General features: G+C 40.7%; 2 protein-coding genes across 2 annotated transcripts; both read left to right on the top strand.

The window, feature by feature from the left end:
* The first annotated feature begins 3635 nt into the window (after positions 1-3635).
* Positions 3636-6789, top strand: LOC308123662 (homeobox protein HMX3-like). The gene is made up of 3 exons (XM_080486255.1): positions 3636-4254; positions 4670-4837; positions 5356-6789. Exons 1-3 carry the CDS (start codon positions 4017-4019, stop codon positions 5787-5789), a joined length of 840 nt encoding a protein of 279 aa, XP_080342381.1. The 5' UTR covers positions 3636-4016; the 3' UTR covers positions 5790-6789.
* A 557-nt stretch (positions 6790-7346) lies between these two features.
* On the top strand, positions 7347-8340 carry LOC308123952 (uncharacterized protein; the record flags this gene model as incomplete). Its single annotated transcript, XM_080486702.1, has 2 exons — positions 7347-7542; positions 7718-8340. The coding sequence occupies 2 exons, from the start codon at positions 7347-7349 to the stop codon at positions 8338-8340; spliced, it is 819 nt and encodes a 272-aa protein (XP_080342828.1).
* Between the last annotated feature and the right edge of the window lie 3094 nt (positions 8341-11434).

Below are 11434 nucleotides of genomic sequence, written 5' to 3' on the forward strand. Positions count from 1 at the left end.
ACGCAGCTTAGGAAGTACTTCTGATAAGTGACGGTGGGAGCCTGGGGGTCTGTTTTCACACAGGGCCCGACCGCGACCTGCCTGACACCAGCTGCCAGGGACACAGCACGTTTAACATCTCATCTGATGGGCACCAAGAAGAATTTCTTTAAAAAAAAAAGAAAAGAAAAAAGAATGAAGTTGAGGGTGGAGAAAGAATCACAGACGTTCGGAGGAGAGCCTGACAAGCAGAGTTTCTTCAATAAGTCTGCGCTCGATGTGGCATAAAGGGGCCTTCTGGTTGACTGGCTCTGTTAAGGCCGACCTAAGATGTCTGGACCTTGCTGACCTCACATGCACTGCGGCATTCTGGGCCGTGGCTTTGACCTCAGCAGCTTGCGTCGACACAGTGGCCCATTATAGTGGCACAAATAACGATGTCGAGGATTCCCCCGGCAGACTATTAATACGGTGATTCCCGTTCCGCGTGTATGGGAAGACAAACCCATACAGCAGTAATGACACAGGATTAGAAACCCACCCGGATTAGACACGTGACGGTATTGTTATGGATGAACGCTCCTCTGGAAATCACTGTAATCTGCAGGATGGACGCTGACGAGAGTCACGTTCTCTCTGCCAGGATTCAAGATCTTCATCATTCGAAATGTTTTAAAGAGGAAAATTGTGGAAATGAAGGAGGTAAAATGCACCAGGTCAGAAGTGGCTCAGACTATTTTAGACGCTGAAATTACAGCGGCAGACGCTGCCAAAATTAAGATTATTGCTTCGCCTCCGTCCGTAGAAATAGAGATGTAGGAGGAGTCACTCTGCAAAACTTCTACTTGTGATACTTCAAGTTGTACGGAAATAATCATATTTTATCTCCACGGACTTTTTAACTCTTTAAGTGTTACGTGCTGCTGCGTTTATTCCAAAAAGATGTAGTTTGTTATTTCTAATGCGCAAAACATTCAGTATCTCCACTACCATGGAGGAAATGTTACGTTTACTTCCTCAAAAGAGATAAATTAACATTAGTTAAAAAGACAAGTTCAGGGAAGTAAGTATTATGTCGATGGTACTGTGGGAAAACATCTGGCTGAATTACTATTGGGTAAATATGATAGAAGAGAGAAACAAACAACATGTACTTCATGGTCCTACATTTCAGTCCATCCTGTGGATTCCTGGAAGCAGTACCATCCTCTGCACTTTGCTCACAAACAGATTTAATCTCTTTCTGTGACGCGCTCTCGTGTGACTTTATGAAAGCCATAAGAAATCAAAGCCTGGAGACGTGTTGGAACAAACAAGCACATCTGCAACTGTAGCACACAAGCATGTTTATCAGATAAAAATGCTAAAACTACTTTTTTTAATCATTTAAAAACCTTTTTTTTCAAACATCTAAAGATGTTTTTGGGGCGTAAAGAGGTCGATTTATTGGTTTATGAGAAAACTGACTAATAAACCAGATGTTTGGTGCTCTTTGTGATTATTAATTGAATTTAAAAAAGAAACTCCAAGGTTTGAGATGTTTCCTGTCGATTTCACTTTCTTTTTTCGTTTCTTTCAGGTTTCAGGTTCTGTCAGTTCATCTCCTGCATCAATCGGAAGCATTTCAATCTCATATCAAACTGCTTATTTTGGGTCATTTAAGTAATTCTGAATAAATTTAACAGTCGTGATGAAGATTTTCTTTTTGTCTTTGATATACAAAGTTCTGTAGTGTTTCTCAAAATGAAGCTATTGAAAGTTCTCATATCATTAAAATCTTTAAACTTACTGAAAAATGTTTGGCCCGCATGTAAATGATATATAACGATGTTTTTTCATCCATGCGTCCAATAAACTGGATTCTATAACGTCAAGGCAAATATTGAAATATGATGAGTCCGATTACACTCAACTAACTTTTCTAATCAAATCTAAACATCTCGTGCACATTACATTGTTGGTTGAATTTTATCAATGAATGATGAATAATGAATTATATTATTTAAGATGCCCATGGAGGAATTAGTGAAAGCACACTCCAGATTAAGCTTACAGGCTAAAGAAGCTTTAATAAAGTCAATTTGGAGGCACAATGGAGAACAGTTACGAGCATTTCCTGTGTGTTTCTCTTTGTTTCCCTCCACCGTTCGTCAATGCGAGGAGAGAATTTTCTCCTTGTCTTCTCTTTCCTCCTTTTAGTTCGTCCTTGTGACATCTACTGCTTTATGTGCTGCTTTTTATCCAAATAAGAAGAAATGAGTGGGATTCAGTAACGTCCAGGCTGGAATGTTCTGGGTATTTCTGTAAGGCTGCTTACAGATGAAAGTAAGCTTTTCATAGTGTTTAAATCCTCTTAAAACTCCAAACAGCGCTGTGTTTTACTCCACTGTTCAACAGTTTCTTCCAAGCTGACTAAACATTTTTTCCACTTTGGGCATTAATGAACTCATTTGAAGCTGCAGCACAGTGTCAGGCCATCTATGGGCTTTCTCTCAATAAAAGATAGATTATTTCTCCATGGATAATCTGCAGTTCGTTGGCTTTGGGAGAGATTTCCTTTGACCACAGTGAAATACCTCTGTCTCAGTCCATCAATTAGTTTGAAAGTGAGAAATTATTTTTGGCCCGTGGTTGAGGCGGCTCTGGTAAAGCCACTCGCTGACTGATCCTTTAAACTTGCTGGAGGGGAAATAAACATGCTCCTCGCTGGAGAAGTGAGATGGTAAAATATGTTAAAACTGTTGATGCCTGTGGGTGTTTCTCTGTGTGCAAATGTGAGTTTGTTTTCAAAACAAACGCCCAAACTACCAGTTCGCCCCCAGAAAATGATTTCACATTGACAGATGAGACTTTTAAACAGCAAATACAGAGCAAATATCAAGAGGTTAGTGTGTTTTCTAAATTACTGTTTGTTTGGAAGTTCAAAGGTCAATGTGCAGTTTAAAAAAAAAGAAAAAGAAAGAAAGAAGGAAACAATGAGAATGTTTTGAAAGTTGAAAATGTGTCCAGAAAATAAGATACTGAACCATCACAATATGTGGAACCTGTCAGGATTTAATATGTGGGATTCTATCAATGTGGGTTTTTTTTTACTGCAAATTAAAAAAAAATTAAAAAAACAACTCTTGAAAACCCTTTAAAAATGCACAATTTATTAATTTATCTAATTACCTATTCATTTATTTATCATAATATCAATTTAATCCTGATGTTTCTATGACTTCCCTGACTGGAATTAAATGAAGGTTATTGCGTAAAGAAAAAGAATGCAGACAAGCTTGCTTGAACAAGTTGCTTAATGTTCTGTCCTTTACCACTCCGAGTTTTGCATACACACATTGTTTGGATCATTTGGAACTTAGAATTTAGTAGCTCTCGCTTTTTCAGCCTCACAACTGAATGAATACAGGAAATAAAAAAATGTGCATCGTGGTTTCCCGAAAGAAGAAGAAGAATGTCACGGGATGTGAAGTATCACTAAATATTTATGCAAAACAAATTTAATTGTTAAATAGTTTTCCTGCGTCACAAAATAAAAGGCTACAATATTTAAAAAAAAAAATCAGATTTATAGTGCGTGCAGTAAATCTAAAGTGTGCATGGACAGATATAACCAATAGGCGGTACTGTGCCATTCTTCATGAAGCTTTCTGTCTGCAGCCCTGAGGACATCGTCGTATCTTTGCTTTGGTTTGCTCTCTAATTGACCTAAATTCAGCATATCGCGCTCCCTCAAGGCAGAGGATCACACAGCGCACAAGAGAGGCTCGGAACGAGCGACACGGTTCCTGGCTTTTATTCAGGAGTCATCCCTCCTCGCTCTCTCAATCCCAACAGGATTTTCTTTTTTTCTTGGTCGTTGTCGCGAGCAGCGGTGCCGCCGTGCGCTCTCTGGCTGCGCCGGGATGTTTTACGCATCAACGGAGAGACATACGACGCGTTCCCGGGAATGATTTCACAACATCCACATCTGGAGGATCTTAGACGGCGATAACGCGGGCTGGAGCGGGAGAAACTACCGGGAAAAGAAAGTCACGATGTTGAATGATAATAAAGCTCCGAGATCTAAACTGGGCGCTCCGTCAAGAGGTTCGTCTTTTTACATTGAGAATTTACTGAGAACTACAGACAGAGGTTCCTCATCTCGGGAGCTGGAGGAGACAACTGGATTGAAAGTTGCAGGTTACAACCCGGAGATGTGTCCGCGGCTGCAAACAAGACGAGCGAGCGACACTGAAGCGTGGAAACGGAGCGGAGCCTTTCCAAACTCGAGCAGTGAGTTCGCAACTCTCACTTTATTTATTTACTCTGATCGCTCACTGAAGGCTGTCCAGTTTACTGAGAAAAAACAACAACAACTGTATGGCAGGATTGAGCAACACACAAATACGAAACTCATCCGAATTATACAATTTACATTGCGCTTTCGACATGTCACGCATTTTGCATGAATATAGATTCACTCCGCTCCACAACCCTAAAGCGTAAAAATACCAATCATCTATCTAGTCGCTGCACATCCGGATGTTTGGCATCCATACAATAACCCCCCTAAGGTCTAAATACAGCCGCAAAGAGAAACGGGTGCATAGTTCATCAGCTTGGAGAGCACCGTGCGCAAATTTGACGCTGCGCAAAACCGGATGAGCTACATGTAAGATGATTAAAAGAGAATGTGTTTCCTCCTCAGCTCCCCGGCACAAGATGAGTGAGTCTGATGAACACACGGACCCTGCAGCGTCCGGCAGCGAGCGGGAGTCCCCAACTTCACCAAGACAGGCGGAGGAGGTGATGGAGGAGCAGCGGGATGAGAGTTTAACAGATGACAGGGAGGAGGAGGATGTGCGAGAGGACACAGGTGAGGATAAAGTGCCTATTGTGAAAAAAATAAATAAATAAAAAACACTCCAGCTCATGCTCTGCCATAAACCCGTGGTTCCACCATTACGCATGCGTGCTAAAATTGAAACACCGAGTCTGTCACAACTTTCTCTCTTTCTATCGGGTAAAGTTGCAATAACTTTTAGTTTTATTGGACATTTCCCCCCTTTATTACTGAAACCAGCGCCCATTTGTCCTTGTCCTTCAGAATTTAGGAGCAGGGGTGCAGCTAACGCTTTCAGGGCCTCAGGGGTGACATCCTGTGGACTGTGGTCAGGATCATGTGAAGATTTAAGGAAATCAGATAGAAGAATACAAAGGACAGTATTCATTTCAATAAAGCCCAAAGCCTGTTGTGTAATTCATCTTCACGCAATGCAAACAAAATCAAGTGTGCGACCAATATCAATATTAAATGTGCCAATTGCAGAGACATATAGCTTTTATTTGCACCATTTTCATTTCGCCATTTGCCCCTCCCCTGCCTCCTCTCAGGTGATCTGAAAGTGGTGCGTAAGAAGAAGACCCGCACCGTGTTCAGCCGGAGTCAGGTCTTCCAGTTGGAGTCCACCTTCGACCTGAAGCGCTACCTGAGCAGCTCGGAGCGAGCGGGGCTGGCCGCGTCGCTGCAGCTCACCGAGACGCAGGTGAAGATCTGGTTCCAAAACCGCAGGAACAAGTGGAAACGACAAATCACAGCGGACTTGGAAACCGGCACCGCCGCCGCCGCCATCCCCTTTGCCGGCCAGAGGGTGGTCAGAGTTCCCGTGCTGTATCGCGAGAATATGGCCACGCCTGTGACCATGGCCGGCCTACAGCACATGTCGCCATCTGTCGTCGGCTTCTCTAGTTCCGTGAACTATCCCCTGAGTGGCCACTTCGCACATCCGGTGTCCTTCATAACGCCGCAGATGACGGGACTAGTGTGACTTCAGGAAGTGAAGAGACTCTGTATATCTGGGACTGAGGTGATCCAATAAAGTCGCTGCAGAATTCAGGTTGAGTTTCTGTAAAGCCAGAACTCCCGGGACGATCTCGCTTGTTTTAAACTTTTTGTTTTGGGATGTTTTGTGGAAGCTACGTCAATAACGAACTCGCTGCTTAAACAATCCACTTTCTCATCACTTTGTTCAATTTATAAGCACGAGAAATGTTTAAAATTCAATAGATGTGATGAAGATTGTTGGACAATTTCACTATGCACAAAATCCTGTTTTCAGAACTTTATTCTGAAATTTCACTGAAGTGTCTCAGTGTTTATTCTTTGTTTGTTTGTTTGTTTGAACAGATAAATTAATTGATGACTCACATACATTCAGTCAAAAAAATCATTGTTGGCTTGTATAATTATATTTAGAAAAATGTCTTCTGGAAAATCATGCCAGGCAAACACAAGTTTGTGAGTGTGAAATTTGTATGTTTTGTTGCAAACATGTAAAACTACAAGAGGTTGAAGACGATAGATCAACAGCCAGGCCACACTGTGAAACCTGATGAGAAGGAGCTCTTCCTCTGTTTTAAGGTAACCTTGATGTTTGGCCATAACTTTTTTCAGAAACCAAATGTGCTTTAAAAACTTTGCTCATCTGTTCACAAAAGCAGTTGATTCTTCCAAACCTTCAACACACTCACAAATGTAAATGTCCCTGTATCGTCACAGATTTTGAAATATTTGAGGAGCAATAAATCGTGTTCTCCCTCATAGAAAGCTATGCACCTGTATATGATATACCACATATGATGGGAAGCTGCAACTTTTCTCAAACATCCATTATGAAAAGTCGTTTTTCTGTGTGTTTGTGGTTTTAATAGCTTTTAACAAGAGTTGCAATACAGACTGACTGGCATATGTTTTTATTTAAGAAGATTTTGATACAGAATTTTGTACCCATATATGTTCACAGGTAAATAAAACCTATATGCACCAGTAGTTTTGTTGTTTCTTACTGGTATCATGTTTCCTTATAGCTGACACGAACACGTATGAATGAAAAAAACAGAAACAGGCAAGGTTAAGAATATATTTGACAAATTCAGGAGGTTTAAAAATAGAATTTTTCTTTGGATGAGGCAAAACTGTTGTTTTGCATATAGGAACCCTGATGTCCTGACCTTTAAAGTGCTGAGCTTCCTTGTGTGGCTCACAGTAAAAAAAAAAAAAAAAAAAAGATCTAAAACCACAAGGTTTACAGATTTAAATTCAAAGGAACTCTGAATTTTGTTCCACTTAGAGAGTGCGCGTGAATTCTGATGGCGGGGTGGGGGAATGTTTAAAGCTACAATATGGCAGCCAGACATAAACCTTCCTCCCTCCCTCATCTGCCCCTCAACCTCACCAATCAAGAGCCGCTAAACCGCAGTCTTCCGGGTCGTTGAATTACTCGCAGCGGCCGCTCTGCGCGCTAGTTGCAGCCGAGGAGCGATGGTGCTCGGAGCGTCCGGGGACGGGACGGCGGGGATTCGGGATTGTCGCTGGCGCCAATGAGATGCCGGGGAACATGAGCAAAGAAGATGCCCCCGGTCGGACTCCATGTTTGACGTTCACTATCGACAGCATCCTCAACCTGAAGCAGCGGGACTCCGACGGCTTTAAGGGGCAAAATGGATGTAAAAGTGAGTTTCAGACGCGCTACGAGGAGGCGTGGGACGTCCGGAGGAGTGACAGCAGGGCCGTGGAGACAGGTAACTTCTGACTGGTTGGCAGTTTTTGTCATTACAAGCAAAACAATTGACGGTTGAGGGTGTTTGCCAAACTGACTTTAGAGTTAAGGGTGTAACCAGGCATTCTTAATTTATATAAACCTGTACTGTTGTGTTTGCTTTACATCAAAAGCACATTTTGTGGATTTATTCACAGTGAAGCCCAGAGTCCATCATGCTGACAGCGGGGGAAACGCAGCGATGCAGACTCTTGTCCCGGGCTCTTGTCCCGGGGCGCACGGGACACACGGGACGCACGGGGCGCACGGGACACACGGCGCGCACGGGACACACGGCGCGCACGGGACACACGGCGCGCACAGCCCCGAGGACTCACCCGAGCGGCAGCAGAAGTCCATAGACACTTTGGACGCCAAAGCCATGGTCAAGAAGAAGACGCGCACCATCTTCTCCAAGAGACAGATCTTTCAGCTGGAGGCCACTTTCGACATGAAGCGCTACCTGAGCAGCTCCGAGAGAGCGTGCCTGGCCAGCTCCTTGCAGCTCACCGAGACGCAGGTAAAAATCTGGTTCCAGAACCGCCGCAACAAGCTGAAGCGGCAGCTCTCCACGGACATGGAGGCGGGGCTGGCCGCCGAGCATTTCGCAGATCCAGGGAAAAATGTGCAATTACCGAATTTCTACAAAGACAACACCCTGCTGGGCGGATGTTTGCTGCCGATGCCTTTCCCTCTCGTGTACCCGACCGCGACTTGCGCGCCTTACATCTACTTCTCCAACACTGGCAAATATTTTGGCCTGTTCGACGCTGACGGATGAGTTCCTTGTTATGGATGTGTGGACCTTTATACTTATTCACATGTTGGCATTAAATACATGTTTTTCTCTTTTTTTTTTTTTTCTTAAATCAAGACAAATTCCCTTTCCTTTCATGTCAACATATCAACTCATTTGAAATGCATGTGCCACTTTTTTGCCACTCCCCAAATCGGCGATCATTATTATTATTATTATTATTATTATTATTATTATTATTATTATTATTATTATTATTATTATTATTATTATTATTGCCCCTACATTTTAGGGGGTTTATTATCAACAAAACAAGTGCATGCATGAAATTCCATAGGGCAGTTTTACTTCATCTGAATGAATGTAGATATAAATCCTGTGTGTGTGTGTGTGTGTGTGTGTGTGTGTGTGTGTGTGTGTGTGTGTGTGTGTGTGTGTGTGTGTGTGTGTGTGTGTGTGTGTGTGTGTGTGTGTGTGTGTGTGTTTTCAACACTTCTTTTGTATTTATATGGCCTTACTATTCGTGTTCAAACTCTCACCGTTTGTTCTCACGAGACTGTTAAACGGTGGAAGCAGTTTCATTATGAGGAGTTTTGCAATAAAAGGTTTAACATTTTACAGGCGTGTTGACTTAAGAGGGGAAAAAAAAGATCGGATAAAGTATTATTAACAACTTTGTCATTTTTATCCTAAATAATTAGAGCAAATTCATTTTGAATTGGACGCAAGTTTGTACAAGTATTTTAGTTTTTTCTTGTGCAGTGCCAAAGTAACATATTATAGAAGCAATTTCCGGTACAAGTTGTAAAGTGCACAAACAAATCTCTATACTTTTAGTTTTTACAGATTTCAGGTTTCAGTTTTGTTTTTTGTTTTTCTCAAAAAGAAACGAAGAAATGAACCAGTGGCCATAACTTTAGGTAAATAACCATCTTACTCTCTTCTCAGTTAAATTCTTATACTCTGACTGATACTGAGTCATAATAAACCAATTTATTTAAAAATCTTAATTTTTCTGAGAAAACACTGGAAGCTGCAGTGAATTCGATCACATATCTGTTGAAACAGGGGAAACGGTTTTTTGTTCTCTTTTCTATTTTGGTAGGTTGTTTTTTTCATAACGTCGGATGAAAACAGCTTATTTCGCTGTAGGTTTATGGGGCATCTAAGAAAAAAGTGCTTTTAAAGTGAAGAACACGTCAGGCAGCGAATGAGGCCGAATCTGAAGCCACGCATTCAAAGGCTTACAGAAATTATTTTCTTTTTCAAAACTTACATTTAGTGTTTAATATTTCAAAGAAAAAAAGCTGCAGATATATGCAGCATTATTAAATGTAATGAAAAAAAAAAAACATGGGAGTTTTATATATATTCAAAATATTTTGAACAAAGTGGAAAAGTGATCCTTTCTAATTATGCTTTAAAGCATTTTGCAGCATTTTGTTGGTAATTATGAATACTTGAGATTAGTGCTGTGGCATTTTTTTCATGTTTTAGTCAAAAATGTTGATTTATCTTTACAAAAAAAGAAGAAAACAATCATCCAGAGTATTTTCAAATACTTAGCAACAATAATGTGATCTAAAATGTTTGTATTTTTGCAGTTAAAACTAATCATTACAGACTTTATTTTTCTCCCCGAATTTAGAAAAGAATAGGAGGACATATAAAATATCCCAAATTACAATGATGAAAAGAAATGACTAAAGTTCCCATTACACTTGTGCTTTGAGAAGTATATTTGAAAACAGTAACACTGTTAAAATTCAGTAAGTCAAATATACAAGGCCTGTCCGAACATGTCATATGAGGCATGTGTGGTGAATTAGTCCTGCTGTGTGCAGATTTCAAGCTAAAAGTTGGGGGAAAAAAAGAAAACAATATAGGTACAACTGGTGTATTTAATGTCTATAAGCCCTTTGAAGTGATTCATTAGAGGCAGAGACTTAAAACAGAGATAAACAAACTTTTTAAATAACTTTTTAAAGAGAAGATTTTAAGTGAAAACTGAAATATATTAGTAATATAATAGATTGTTTTGAATTTCTGTCCTCTTTCATTGTGAAGGAAGTGACTCTCTCTCACACACACACACACACACACACACACACACACACACACACACACACACACAGGACATAAAAAGTAATAATCTGGTCATCTCAGATGTATTAATATTCGTTGCTCTCCAGGCCCTGAAAGTATTTCGATTTTAGTTATTTTGTTCCACACTGATCACTTCTTGTTGCTTTTATCGAGGTTTACATTTACAAACTACAGAAGTATATTTGAGTGACTATAAAACACACAGTGCCTTATCATTTGCAGCATTTTGGTAAAACGGATGTAAATGTGCATGTTGATCAATTTAATTTTGGCCTCTTTGCTGAAGGTAAACTCAATTAAAAATATACTATTCTTCAACGACGTAGAAGCACTTCATTAGGCATTTACAACTACGAGGGAATATTTCAGTTTAAAATGAAGAAACTGAAATAATCCCTGCAGGCGTGTATGTGACCGTTTCCCCACTACTTGTTTTTCTTTGCTGTTTTAGCACATGAGCAATGCCTGCATGCAGAAAGAAATAAGGGAAATGTGTATTTAGGTGGACTTGCATCAGTGGTTCAGGAGAGATTTTTTATTTTTTTTTTCCTAAAGGGCCCAGCAAGCTGCACTTACTCGCTGTTTCCGGGTCACTTCCCCCTTCAGTGCTGGAGCCTCTCACTGCTTTCTCCCTGTCACAGCCATTCAGGGCCCCGTCGCTGTTAACCTGTTCACTCACCCACTTAGTCTGCCTGCAAATCTCTTGTTTTCTCGCCAAAATTCCTCTCTACCTTCCCTGTGCACGGTGACTTGTACAGTACATAATCCTCATTACACAGGGAAGAGCCCATTGTTTGCTTTAGTGTCATTTTACTCCAATTGTTTTTTTTTATAACGTGAATCTGGAAAAAGTCTGTGAAGAAAGTTAAAAGTATTTAATTCTGAAACTCCCGTGTGTTTGTTTGAAAGAAAAGCTCAAATTTGTGTACTAAAATGTCAAATATTTATCTAATTTTAACTGCTTAAGTGTTAAATTCATATGTAAGCAACTTAAGCTTTTAGTTTCACATTG

This window comes from Lipophrys pholis (assembly GCF_963383615.2).
Source record: "Lipophrys pholis genome assembly, chromosome: 18".
Lineage (NCBI taxonomy): Eukaryota > Metazoa > Chordata > Actinopteri > Blenniiformes > Blenniidae > Lipophrys > Lipophrys pholis.